This window comes from Protopterus annectens, chromosome 8.part1 (genome assembly GCF_019279795.1).
Source record: "Protopterus annectens isolate FY-2018-M chromosome 8.part1, PAN1.0, whole genome shotgun sequence".
Lineage (NCBI taxonomy): Eukaryota > Metazoa > Chordata > Ceratodontiformes > Protopteridae > Protopterus > Protopterus annectens.
The window spans coordinates 19899904-19914903 of NC_056742.1; the positions used below are offsets into that span (position 1 = coordinate 19899904).

Genomic DNA, 15000 nt, shown 5'->3' on the forward strand with positions numbered 1-15000 from the left:
TCACCCTTTTTTCTGGGCGCGACAGTAGAGTGCTTCTGAAAAACTATTAAAAGTGGACAGGTCTGTTTAAGAAATAGATAGCTACACCCGTCTTGCTATGGTTATTTCCTACACCCTTTCTGTACATGCCTATCTGCCTTTCACTATGTTTTTACCTTTGCTTGGACCCCATTTTGTCACTGACATATTTCCCCATTTTTCTTTTTGTACAATTATGCGCTTTGCACAGCATCGAGTAGCTATGCTAAATAGCACTATATTGATATTTGTAGTTGAAAACATATTAATCATGTTGAATTGCATCTGCGCCTATTTCGAACCCAGGATCATTGCACCTGAACAGTGTGTTAACCCCCCAAGCTGCACAGCCAGTTAACTAACACAGGTGTTTTGAGCGCAACATAATGCGTGCCATTTTTCCATCATTAAGCATGTTTAAGCAATGTTGCACACTGTGCTGCTTTGTGAAAATTTGCCAAAAGAGTAATTGAAAGAAAGTGAGTGCAACTTGGACTGTGGTATATAAATACATCGCTGTAAATCCAGACACATAATAACAGATGTAAGTGGGGTATCTAACAGCAAGTAACTTCAGCTTTATCTGCAACATTTAAAAATGTATGTGCGAAGAGATTCATGGAAAATAGGTGTTTAACTGGGACTCTGGTGGAAAAATGCATCCCTATAAAGCCGTACACATTATAATAGATGTAAATGAGGTATGTAACAGCATGCAAGTGTGCAGTTATATGTACAATATTTAAAAATACACCTACTTTAACAATGACTCAGTAGCTCAGTCTGTTTAAATGTTTTGAAAATAAGTTTTTGTCCACACGGTCCTGGCGTTCAAATCCACATGCATGTGTATATTACCACCATTATGAATTCGAATATGTATGACTGTGTCATCCCCTATTTATCCACCCAAAGCAGTACAGATGTAATGTCTGCTTTTCAGTGGTGGAAGTCAAAGGCCTGGTGATAGAAACACAGTTAACATATTCCTATTACAGCACTAGAAAGTGCATAGTGTCAGGTCATGTATTTATTCACAGATAATTTTTAAGTAATTCAAATGAGGCTCAGTATTATCAGACTGCAGCACAGAATGATTTGCTACTGATATTGCAGACAACCACAGCTGCACAAGTAACGTACATATATGGAGGTCATGCTAGAAGCAAGGGTTGCCAGCAGGTATGTTCCAGATGACTACCATAAATCAACACATGACTTGGTTGTCCAAATGACTGATGTACTGGTAAATGTACCCCCTACCTTGTTCTAGGACACAACAACCATGTTGCCTTTTACTCTGTTAATGATACCTTTGGCTAACCTACTTAATCGCATCCGTTTCTTGTAGGATGGGTTCCCTCAGTTCAAGACACTGGCTGTACACCAAGGCTGCCACAGTTCACACCGTTACTCATAAGTGTTGTTGTCCTCCACATTCTGCAGCCTCTGACTATGCTTATTGCCCTGCAGCCTGTAGCACATGCATCTGTATGTAATAAGTAGCTACTACAAACCTTCTCTGTGCTGATGTAGTAGCTTTACACCAGTAATTTCCACCCAAACATATGAGAGAGGGGATGGATTCTACATTGAGGCCTTGTATCTTGTTGAATAGTTGCATGGGAGCCTAACTGTGGTTCAAGAATGCTAATTGCAGAATACACAGCTGATTTGCAGTACAATCACCTGCTATCTTAAAAAGACTAATGCCAAGCTTGGGGAACCAGTGTGTGAGAGTTATTCTATGGTGAACACATTGTCACAACACTATATCTGTATCTTTCAACAGAGGAGTATTGTACTCAGTCAGGTATGTAACCATTTTGTTTCTAGCATTCTGCATGTGTCTGAATATATATTTAGGGGGAACGGAGATTACATCAGTAAGACTTTCTTAGAACTGTAAGCTGGCATGCCATTTATCTGCAGTTGTGGAACACCTACGGAGGATGTTGACTACAGCAAGGGTATAATGCCGTCTATTAACCAAGGACACCGGTCTCCTGAATACTTCCTTTGTTAGCAGTTGTAATACTGCATAGCTATTTGTTTGGCATTGTATTTTTATACTTATGTTATTGGGGGGAGAGGGGTCTTGGGTATGGGCCACACAAGTGGATTCCTGTGTTGGGTGTGAGCTAATATGTGAGTATCTATCATGGCGCAAAGAGGAGTAGGTCACTATTGCAACTATCCTAGCTGGTTCCACACCCTTTGTATGTTTGGCACACTGTTGGATATGAGAAATTTAATCAAGCAGGGAATACTGATAGCTTTCCTTTATTGCTGTATCTGTACAATACTGTACACCCACCCGTGTATGTAATTCTAATGTGTTCTCTTTTTTTTTTTTTTTTTTTTTTTTTTTATTCCTGCTGCCCAGACAGAGGGCAATTGGGCAAGAGCGACAAGCCTTGTGGGACAAACTGGTGCATAACATAAATGCTGTGGGTCACCAGAATCTTTCATATGAGCAGGTGCGACACTGTACCATGGACATGATCCACTCTGCATGCAAGCAGGTAGTGGACGTGGCCAGAGATAATCAGGTAACTGGTGGGGCTGCAGTGGAACAGCCTCTGTCATCCACTGGTGGTGGGGCTGCAGTGAAACAACCTCTGTCCTCCACTGAAGAATTCTTGGTGAACCTTGCAACACAGGAAGGCTCCTAGGCATCCATCACACAATATGTTGTGGATGTGGATGACATCATTTCCACTCAGGAGTGTCCAGGTATGCTTAATTGGATCAGCATTGGAATACTGTAGCATTTAGTGTCAGGTTGTACATAGTCTTACATGGGTTTCAGGTATTTTATGGGGTGGGAGGAAGGAGGTTGGCTGCAGTTTAAGCTCGTGCGGAAATTGTGACCCATATACCTGTTAACATAGCAGCTACTGTAAATGGGAGATATTTGGACATAGTGCCAATGTTATATTGTGACATGTGCTGTTTATATTGCCTCTCCTTCAAGTGTTTTTCAGGACTGTCAGAAATAGGAAGAGGGGGGTGCTCCTGCTGCTGATAAACACTAAACATTTTTGTCAGACATGTAGATTTAGTCCAAGGTATTAGCTAAAGTGTCATCCCAGGTCTGCTGGCTGGATTGATGTACTGTCTGCATGATTGACAAATGTACAGATATGTTCTGACTGTACATACTTTAGGGTCATATCTATGCCTTGTAGGTGTGACCACAGTGACTGATTTCACAGCATTGTCAGGACTGTTCAGATGACCATACATGTAAACTGTGCAGAGTTCTGCAGAATGTCAACAGTGTACATAATTTGTCTTGCTCATGAGTCTAGTTTAAAGAACCTGTCATTTTCAAATACTTACAGATTTGGGTTAGAAAATGTCCTCATGTCCTATATCATATTGTGGGTTATAAGTCTGTAATAATGACAGCAGTATATACAGCTTAACATATGTTGCAACATAGTACTGCAGAGCATAGAAGTGTAGGTATTAATGTGATGCTTTTCCCTTTATATCACAGGTGACTTGGGAGGTTGGTCTTTGTCCCCTTTACAATCTGTCTCTCTCCAGACTCTGATGGTGGCCAAAGTTAGGCACAGCTGATGGCTGCAGGGGCTGAATCTGTCAGTTTTACATCCCTCATTAACATCATACACAGTATGCCTGCTCATACCCAGTCCCCTGAGGCCACAGATATTGGACAGTTGGGGACATTGAACAGGGAAGTGTGGCTACTGTGACTGCAGTGAGTGACACTGGCCATAGCCAAGCAGTGAGGTTCCACACAGGCGGATTGATAGGTGTGCTCGTAGGCCTGCTCTCCCTCCACCACTTGTTGCAGGAGTTTCATCACGTGTCAGTCAGTGTATGTTTAGGGCCATCATGGAGGCACAGACATGTTATGAAAGGAACTCCATACAAGTGCTCAGGGTTATGGATGCAGCACAGTCTGACATACGTGGACCGTCTCCACTGCGTTTTTGATACCCTGGATCAGTTGACTTGACACAGTGGAAAGACATTTGGTCTGACACACAGATCACACACTATCTTGGAATGCATGTTGTCTGTGATGGAACATATGGTTGGAGTTGAGCATCTGACTCATGTCATAGGTCAGCAACTACATCTGCTGAGAGTTCACATGGCTGTGCACCATCACATTCCCATAGTGGCATTAAACCTAGATTTCCAGATGGGAGTGTGCTGTCCACACAGACATGGCAGGCCATAGGCTCATGGTCCTGGGTGTTCTGTGGAGAACACTATCCCAGCAGATAGCCGTCACCCTCTGCTAGTAGCCTAGAATCTGACCTTAGGTGTGAAGTTGCTAGTGCAACTCCTGGCAGAGCCCAGTTCTCACGTTTGTAGACAGAGATGATGAATTGTCATCTCTACCATGCATGACTCAAAGCTGTCCATACAGACACACACTGCTAGCACTGAGCTTGGCTGTGTTAATGCAGACACTCGCACATTCAGGTCACCTACAGATAACGACACATGTACGTGGTTCATATTGTTTGCTTCCCTTCCTGACTCATGCACGTACTTGCCAACCTATTGGGTCAGCCTGTGCCTCCTGCACCCCCACACAACACTCTGTGCAAGTGATGATACTTGTGCCACATTCCTGTCCTCCTTCTCATCGATGCGAGGAGATGAAGCTGTGAGTCTGCACAAGGTGACTAAATTAATATGCATTTGTTTCATCCATGGTTTCCTTTGACATGCTACTTGTACTGGTCGGTTACAGATATTGTACGCCGCCATTTGTAATGAGTAAACAACATTATTTTGTCTACGTTACATTTGATACTGTTGTAATGGCTGTGTAGTCACACAATGAAAGGTGTCTCATGGAACAGTTTACATTTCACTTTCAGTATTGTGTAGAAAACACACATGGCTACACATCTACAATAAACTCATCAATGTCAGAACACAGGATGGAATGTTGGCACAGAAGAAAAATGTTATCAGAAAGGTAAACAGTGTAGGTGCATGGGTTCATAGGTTCATATGTGTATTTCTTTCAGCCTAGCCATGCATCCCTAAACTCTGATAAGGTCTGATACCCCTGATAAGTGTAAGCAGGGTTTTGGGAGGTGAGACCTGTACAAGTTGGGGCATGAGAGATGAACCATCCATTTCCCTTTGTCCATTAGAGACATTTGTCCTAAAGCAGTTATGATTGCCATGTTCTCCATCCTATTGTGTAACTTGTACATGATTTTCCTTGGAGTGGAACTCTGCTTTACATGGATGGGGAGCCTGTTACATATAGGGCGTAGTCTCTGGGCTACATACCTGTCTCTCCAGCATGTCCTATATACACCACAGACAAAGTGTAGGTGTGTAGGACAGGTAATTCTTGTGCTAGTCATTGGTTATGCAAGAGGTACACAGTGAGGTCTGACACCCTCCCTGTATGGCAGGCATACACCTCCCCTCCAAAGCATGTAGGAGACAGAATACAAAGTTACGGCCTTGATGCGATCTGAGTAGGACATGTTATGTAAACTGTGTATTGACTTACTGTGGAACCTCTGTGGAAGTTACATTTGTCAGAATGCCTGTTTAGTTGCATACCAAAGGTGGCATTGCACTCGGTAATAGGTGTCATGAATGCCAAAATACAGTGGAATAATGACTTTCTTGGATTTACATGTCATACCTTTGTTTATAGGTTGCACAGCACCATATGAATCCCCCAAATATTACCGACCTGTGACAGAGCTAGATCACCATGCGTGTCCCAAAGTCCCTGAATACTAGATCCGCTGTTAGAGGTATGCGGTCGATAACGATAGTTACCAGGGGTGGAGGACTTCCCACAGGATAGTATTGTGGATTCCTTGTGGATTCCTTGGCATTGGCTTTGCCAACAACTGAATGTCAGTCCATCCTGCATAACTGTTGCATCAGTGTGGGATTCAATAACAGCTCCTCATTTGCAATCCTCTGCAAATTTAATAAGTCAGAGGCCACTGACAGTGGCTATGACTGCAGCAAAGTAAATGCCTAGAAGTGGTCCAAGGAATGATTTGTGAGGGAGTCCACTGGTTACTGGCCTCATGGTAGTGGTGGACTTCCAATGCTGTCATCCTGGATAATGTCTGTCAGCCACTTGGCTAGCCACCAGCTGACATACTAGTTTGTAACTAACCTCTACAGTTAACAATGCCTGATGGCATACTGGTGACTAATGCCTTGTCAGGCCATAGTTGGAGGGAATCATTTTCCCCTCATCCATTGCTTTGTTTACTACTTAGTGAGGCCCATCAGGTAGGGTATTTATGATCTGCATCAGGTAGGGTATTTATGATCTGCTCTTGACCAAACTAAACTAGATTTGGTCAAGTGTCTGTCTGTGTACTACATCTTTATTGATCATTTCCATAACTTTTTTCACCATGGCTATAAATATCACACTACTGAGACTTCGGGAGGACAGTGCTTATTGCGTGCTGGTTGTCATGTGTGCAACTCTGTATAGCATTAATTCCATCATGGTTTCCAAGAAAATTGTCAACCAAGGTCTCTATGTCTCTACATAGCACAGGCACCACTGGAGGAAAAATTAATATGTACGCCCTGTAAAGGTAAGCATGGAGTATTTACACTTATTCTGAAGTTGGATATCTTAAATCAAGCAGTGCTTTCTGAAAACAAAAAAATTGCCTTAAGAATGCTGAAAAGAGGGGAGTGCTCGGACTGCTGCTGCTACTACTACTGGTCTTACCAAAGCCACACTCTGCTGGGATACAAAGCTTCTATTTTACTCTCACCAGAAGCAAAATGTTGGTCCCAAGCTCAAGATGAGAAGCGGGCCACAGCCTGTTTGTTGATCCACACACTTGTCCCACATGATGCAAGCTTTGTAGGCTTGACATATATACTTTTCCAGGTAGATGCCTTTATTTTCTGTGGCTATTTGGAAAAGGGTGGATTTTAGTTCTGCTGTCTCTAGAATATGTACACTCCTTGACTGAGCATTGCAGACTGGATTGCTGCTGTTTTAAATACTACTTCCTACTCCTTAGTTTTGGTGCTCATCACCTACAGATTAGACTACTGCAACAGAGAAATAAACTTAACAGTAAATGTTAAACTAAATCATAGCTGCAATAGCTGTACATCCTTCCATCCCCTCTTATTGCTGCTTTTTTTCAAGTAGGAGGAATTTCCCCCTTTTTCCAGCATCTGGAAGGGCTCTAGCCTCCATCTTCTGATGCAGAGAAATGTTAAGATTTTTGCACCCTAGCCACTAATCTGCTTCATCTGTGTAGTGGCTAGGGTGTGTGGAAGGTGCCCTAAGGCTCTGAGAGCTGGCCAGCTGGGACTGTTAAAAAATAAATAAATAGGGGTATGAAAATGTTTTCCACTGCCTTTATTGCGTAAAGACAGAGAAATGGTATATGTGTATCTAGCTAATAGGATCATCAACTCTTGTTTTACGTCTCTTTAGCAGTAGTTATTTCTGAAGTTTTGTCCTGCCGGGGGTGGGGGTAGGGGGATGTAGTGGAAAATGGTAAAAATCTTAATTTAACGTTCCGGCTTTTCTCTAAATGTCATAGAAGGTTTAATAATACATTTAAGTTAAATTAATATATTAAGTAGTACCAACAACCACCACTGTACACTATAGTCTTTATTTTTATCTTCTTACCAAATTAATTTATTCATTTGGTGGCTTGTGGTTTGGCCTGCTTAATCTCAAATTTAAGTAGGACTGTCCCACAGTGGGCTGTTCAGAAGACTGCATCTGTAATAGCTGACCACATATTTTGTATAGTGATCCACTTGTAAGTGGTACTTTCTGCAACTGGGACTTTTTGTATAGACAGTAGCGTTAATTGTGCATACAGAACTATTGATTTGACATGCTCAAGGATTTGATAAAATGTTTGTGTGCTGAAATTCAACAAATTGTAACAGATTTGAGAAAATGTAATGTGTACAGGTGTATGTGTCTCAGTTAAAAAAATCTAGCACATATTAAAGAACAGATAGTTGTACTTTACTGTGTTTGTACTATATAGTTGAAACAAAAGGCACATTAGCACGTCTCCAACTTTCAGGATAACAAAAAGAAAAAAATCCTCTTCCTACTGCTGCTGACACCAGTGAGCCGCAGAACAAGTTATTTCAAGTATTTAACCACTCCTGGATTGCAGTAATAGCTTTCCGCTTAGTGGTCATAACATAGGGCTACAAAATTTGTCCTTACAGGATCTTGGAATTTGGCAACTTTCTTTGGATGGAGCTGTGAAATTGTTCTCAGTATCTTAAAACGAGCTTGCAAAGAAATGTGTATGATTGCCATTCAGAAATAAAATGCAAGCAGTACTGCCACAGAAGGTATGTTAGATGACTATGATTAGCACTGATGTCACTGTATCTCAGTGGACTAAAGACATAGTCACTTAATGTTTAGCATTACTCTCCTAAAGGGGACTTGATGGATTTTGAGAGGGAAACAAGAAAGCTCTAAAACAAGACCACTTTAATATGTTAGGCCCTGTGTCTACCATTTTGTTGAAAAATTTAATACTGTTCAATAAGAAGTACCTCTAGAGTGATGTTTGCATTTAAATTTCCTTAGAAAACATAGATTTAAAAAAAAAACAGTTTGAACATCTTCTGTTATGGTAAGTGTATCTTTCACATCCTTCTCCATCAGGATGTTTACTGACTTTTAGGCTCTGGTAACAGTGCTGAAGGCTATTTTCTGTGTTCTGTGGGGGGTTCTCTCCGACTTCTGTCGCTGAGGGTATAATTCAGGATTCTGTGTCTCATGACATCCATAATTCTTGTGATATCCTTGGTAAGACTCCACACAAGAAAGATGCAATGATATCTGAAGTCTCCTTTGTCCCAGCATCAACACCCATTATCTTTTCAACTCCTGTTCTGGAATTTGTGAAAAGAGAAATCACTCTGGGGAGCCCTCCACTGTCTTTGAATCCATGTCTGCCATTCTTCCCCCTTGCTCCAAAGCTGTCTGTCACAACAGTCGCCAGTGGCTTTTCTTTGGGTGCAGTATCAAAGGGGATACAAGTGGAAAATCTCTAGGACAAGAAAATGGACAGAAGCACACAGACATAAGAGATGTGAGATCTTATAAAAGGATTTCAACTCTCTGAATCCTCTAAGATCCTCAGGATTGTATTATTATCTTTAACTACTTGATATGGTACATAAGCAAGGAAGAACCATCTCTTACCCCATTTTGCAGACCAGCCTTATTAGCATGTTATATAAGTTTCTAGTAGAGTCTTATTCCACAAGCATCTTTCATTCCATCAGAGCAAAACTGTATGGCTGACGAGCGGAGCAGGACAAAGGCAGACCATTGTGAATGAAAACTACATCAAGAGGTTTCCCAAGATCTCAACTGCCTGCAGGGAATTCCCATAGCTAGACCTTTTTGCTTTCCCTCTCTAAACAATCAACTGGCAAAATTCTCCATGCAGGAAGGCCTGGAAGACAGATGGTTAGGAGTTTTCCTATATGCTTTTCCAACCTTACAGTAATATCCAGGGTACTTCTGAAGTTTCTGAAGGAATCCACCAAGATCATTGTGGATACTTCTGGCCCAGGCAACATTGGCTCTCCCTTTTGTAACTGGCAAGGGGCAATTAACACAAAACATCCACCCAGACTGGATCTACTCGTACAAGAACAGGGGTGTGTGTTGCATCTCGTCCCCAAACAACTGCAGCTGACTTCTTGGATGATATGATCTTAATGCCTTTTAAGTACTTTTTTCTGGAGACTTGCAGCAGGCACTAATGGAGGCAAGAAAACCTGCTACTTGGATAATCCTATATAAGCACAAGGAAAACAAGATTTTCTGCTTGGTTCCAACATAAAAGCACCCATCCAGGGTTTGTGTAACTCTTGTTTTGAAGTATGAGTGTGAGTTACTAGCATATAGCCTGTCTTCCTCCTCTGTCAGGGTTAATTTGTCAGCCATTTCAACATGTCTACCCACGGATCCCCATTTTTTGATTCATTCTCATCTGAAAATGTTTTTGAAAGGGTTGCTTCATAACATGCCTGCTGTAACACTGGTGGCTCCTCCTTCGAGTCTTAATTTTATGTTGTAAAAGTCAACACCTCTCATTTGAATCTACTTATCTGGCTGACTTGGAGGATCTGAGCATGGAAATTGTTGCAAATTTGCACTGACCTCTGCAACATGATCATCTTCGTTGCAGGCTGTTGCGGTTGATCAACCTTCTCTCGCTTTTCATAGTGACAGTTTTTCTTTGTATCAGAGTTTACTTTTAAGCCAAACTACCAGTGTCCCTGGTTTCTTGATGGAACATAAAAATGAGGGAAAATGGTTACTTCATACTTTGGGTGTCCACAAACAACTGTGGTACTATCTTGATAGAAAAAAACTCTTTCAGAACTTCCAATAAGTTTTTTTTGTTAAGGTAAAAAGAAGGGACATCCTATGACAAAGCTGTCTGTTACCTTTTATTTCCACCACAACAAAAGTAGTCTAGGCAAGGTGAAGGTGCGAACTCTACCAGTGTTTTGGCTTCATCTATGGCCTTTTTTGAAAAGGTTAGAGTCTTAAGTATTCTAGAAGCAGCAACTTTGTCCTCTGTGCATAGTTTTACTAAACCCCTGTAATTTAGTTTATTTTTCAATGTCTGACTGGCTTTGCTAGAACCATTTTCCAGGGGGTACTTGGACCCTTTCCCTTCCACCTCCCAGTTCTAAGATTTAGTAATCTATCCATATTTAGACTACTACTGTCCAACTGTTGCACCCTATGCAGAATGTAGTCCACATAGCTTAGGTTACTACAGCATTGATCATTTTAACATAACCTACTCTGTCTTAGGATCTGTTTTTATAAGCTTATGGTCAGACTTTGTGGAAAAAAACAGGACAGGTGCAGACAGATAAATGAGATTTGAGTTTTTGTTTACTGCAAATTTCTAAATCCTCTTTGTCCTTTAGACCAATTCATCAAAGACAACACCACAGTGATATGATGCATGAATAAAGGGTTTCCTGGTCTCTCCTTCTGTGCCGACTAACAATGGTAGCATGGGATATAGCAACTCAACACAATCTCACTTTCCTGGCTTCTTGTATTCCTTAAGAGCAAAACATTTATTGCAGACAAGCTGAGCAGAATCAGGACAGACCCTCACAATTAGAAATTGAACTCTAGTATCTGTCATGAATTGACCAATCTGTGGGATGACCTCTGATCTTTTTTGCCTGCATTCATAATAGACAGCTGAAGAGATTCTGCTCCAGGATTCCTTGCAATCAAATCTTGGAAGACTGTTTTTTTCATCCTTTCTGATGGGAATGTTCCTGTATGCCTTTTCATGAATATTTAAGGTCATGCTAAAAATTCTGTAGGACCCCCCCCCCCTGCCAAAAAAAAAAAAAAAAAAACCACAATTTTCCTCACAGACTGAACTTGACTGACTCCCACAAGATAGGAGTTCTTCGATATACAATGATTTGAAGTCTGTTAAATTGACTTCCTGGAGGATGGGTGTCCTAAAAGGTATTTAATTTCTTTAAGTATGTGCAACAGTTATTAAAGTAGGCAAAGAAACATTCTACTAGAAAAATCAGATTGGTGACACAGTGGTGCAGCAGTTACTCTCGGCAAGAGGTTCTCCAGTTTGATTCTCTGCTGGGGTGCCTTCTGTGCAGAGTCTGAGTCCTTGAGTTTGGGTGAGTTTCTTCCGGGTACTCAAGTTTCCCCTTTCACATTCAGAAGATATGCGTCAGAGGGAGCGTTTCTCCCTGGGTCTCTGCTGAAAATAGGCTCTGTCCTAGATGGACTTTACTGGTCAGCAAATGTTAAATATGTGGTCATTAGAAACTGTTTTCTAGCCAGTTTGCTTGTGATTCTAAAATATTTGTGTGCATTACTTTCCTCTCTCCTGTCCTCTTGTTCTGTCAAGGTTAATCTTGTTTTCTGTTTGTCTGCCCATAGAATGTGCCCATAGAATGTCCCCTTTCAAGCCAATCTCAAGTAGAGCAGGTTTTGACAGGGTTTTACATACCTGTCCACTTAGAAAAGAGGTAATTCCTCCTTTGGGATCTTAAATTTATTTTGGAAAAATTAAAATTTGTTCCATTTAAACCAGCTTTTCAGGCTGATTTGAGGTCCTTGCCTGAAGAGTATTTGAGGTACAAGATCTTATGGTGGGTTAAGATTTCTTCATTTTTTCAGAGCTGGGATATCTTTGAAAGCAAATTTTTAATTTATGCCTCAAGTGGTTTGAGTTTGTTGAGCCAAACTGTTCACCACTTTGTCTGTTTTCCAGAAACAATGGAGAAGGAGACATGCTTACTCTGGATGTTGCACACAGCTCAAACTACCTTAACAGAACTAAAATCTCCAGGAACTCCAATCAGCTAATTGACTCCTATGAGGGTAAAGAGAAAGGGGGAAAACCTGCGTCAAAACCGAATTTCCAAGTGTTCTTCTCATGTTGTTACCTTTTTGTTATTCCCATCATTACAAGTCCCTACCAGACAGGGTTGGGGCCCATTTTGCCAGGGCCTTTGCTTCTGTAGCTTTTGCAAAGATGTGGGCTGTAGTAGTATCCTTGAGACAGCAACTTGGTCCTCTTCAAATACTTTCACAAAACTTTACAAATTAGCTTCCTTTTCCAGACCTAGGACCATTCCTCGGGTGTTTCTGAACCCTCAGTTTTCCTCCTCACTGGCAGTTGGGTACTGTACCCATGCAGTACTGCAACAGTGATTTATTCAAACCTCTTCTGTTAGTGTAAGTTAACTTATACAACTGTATTGTGCTCTTCATTAGATCACTGTTGTAGTAACCGTACCTTCTGGCCACCCCCTAACTTTTTATGCCACATTTTTTTGCGGTGTTCACATGTCTGCATGTATAATTTCTTTAGCATATTCCCTTATTCTATGGCAAGACTGTGTTGTACTATTTGTGTCCAAACCACTGACTTTACACAGATCTCCTTGTGCCAGTCAGTGGTTAGTATGCATGAATGGTGCATAAGTTTTGAATTTGTTTGGCTGTTGCATCCTTGGCAGGATATAAACAGACAACTTGAGCTACTTGTGACTGTGGTCTATTTCAACACCTGTTAGTATAATTTTACTTGCACAACTGTACTTTTCATCCTTTTAATTACTTTACGACTAAACAGTGGTGGATTCTAGACTGAAGATTAGCTGCAAATTTAGCCACTTGCAGTATTGTGAATGTGTGGTTAGTAGGGAGGATGAGAAAACGGTGTAGAGAGGGACTGCATACCAAAAAGTGTGGTAGTGAATAGGTAGAGGCTAGATTTGTTCTGCCGATGTTAAGCAATTGGGGCGGGGGGGTTATTATAAAAGAAAACAAAATGAACCAGTTACTGAGTAGAAGCCAATGAAAAAATGGCAAATGTGTGAAACAGAGTGATGTCATAGAAAGTGAGCTTCTGTATGAGGAAGGAGAAAGTATAGCCACACATGCAACAATTGTATCAATTCCAGCACATTCCCAGGTAACCTCTGCAATCTATGACCTATAAAAGTATGATACAGAAAGCATGTGATGGGTAATTGTTATAATACTGCCATTTACTGCCAAACCTCCAAGACATGGACATTTGTGATAGAGCAGGCTAACACATTTGAATTCCAGACTGGTAATTATGAGAATTAAGTTGCAGCTTTTCTGGTTGGTAGTCACATGTTTAAAAACTGTTGCATAATCTAACTTTGGTTAGTCTGAACAGAAGTAGACAGTTCATTAAGGTCACAGGAGGGCCAGACTGATGAATGTTACTCGTCCAGTATTGGTATATGCAAACTTTACCAATGTTCACAGTGAAAATGTGCTATTATGCCATCTACTATGAGGAACCCAAAATAAAGTAATTAGGAGAAAAAACAGCATTTTGTCTTCTACAAGAAGAGTTTGCAGATTTAGACATCCTTAATGTCCAAGTCTCACTGTAGGTGATAATAAAGAATCCCAGAAATCTGCAGCAGAAGAATTGAGAGTTGAAAACCTGGAGTTAAAAATCTTTGAACTGAAGCTGCAGTCCTTTTAACAAATGAGTAATCTTAGTGTGGAAGGCATTTATCGTAAGTGGTAAACCAGAAAGAACTGTAAATTATTACAAGGTGAAGTAGATTTCTAATTTGCAAGACCCTTTTGAAAAGACCTAGTACGACATGGTATGAACAGGAAAAATATTTGTGCAACAAAAATAACATGAGCTGAAGAAGCCAATATAAAATCTATTTTGCTCTACTATATCTCTTATCTGTACTCTGTACCTTGATTTCTTTATGCTACCCACTGTGTTATCATATAATCGTGAATAGCTATTCATCTACACTTTGTCTTGCATCTGTAACGTCTCTCTTCTACTTGCCAGATACCGCAAGCATCCTGCAATAAGCCATAGCACCTAATAAACAAATAATCATCCTCTTACTCACGTTTACTAATAAATGTCCGTCCCTCTGCATCCCAGGAATTCATGCTCTCTTGCATTCCTGCATGTACTACCCATCTTTCCAGTTGCACGTTATCCTTTTTTCTTACCGACTACTAATGCAACTGTCTTTCAATGCCCATGCTCTTCCCAAACCACAGTGACAAATATGAATTCTCTTTGTGATTGCTATTAAAATGATACTGTGAGTTTATCATTCTTTTGTGCTACTATTTGGACAGTTAAATACAGCATTTTATTTGAAACTTGCAGTTTTGGGTAATTTTTTTCCAATCTTGGGTTAATGGTCCAAAGAAGTTATATAAGTAGTGATAATACAATAACAAAACTGTTCATATTGGGATAATAAGCCCCAAATATTACATTGCATAATCAATCATGCTTTAAACTTCATTATTTTTTATCCTTTTGGCAGGTTTTTCTACCAGAACATTTGGAGATGTTGGGATGAAGAGGATGAGGATGATTTTGATTATTTTGTTAGATCTGTTGAACCACGACTTAG

General features: G+C 40.6%; 1 protein-coding gene across 1 annotated transcript in view; it reads left to right on the forward strand.

Annotated features, from left to right (window-relative positions):
• Positions 1-15000, forward strand: part of SHCBP1 (SHC binding and spindle associated 1) — a 499020-nt gene that overhangs the window by 61687 nt on the left and 422333 nt on the right. Inside the window, exon 5 of the mRNA XM_044081658.1 lies at positions 14911-15000. This exon is cut by the window's right edge and continues 3 nt beyond it. Within this exon, the coding sequence (XP_043937593.1) occupies positions 14911-15000 (90 nt within the window). The remainder of the gene's footprint in view (positions 1-14910) is intronic.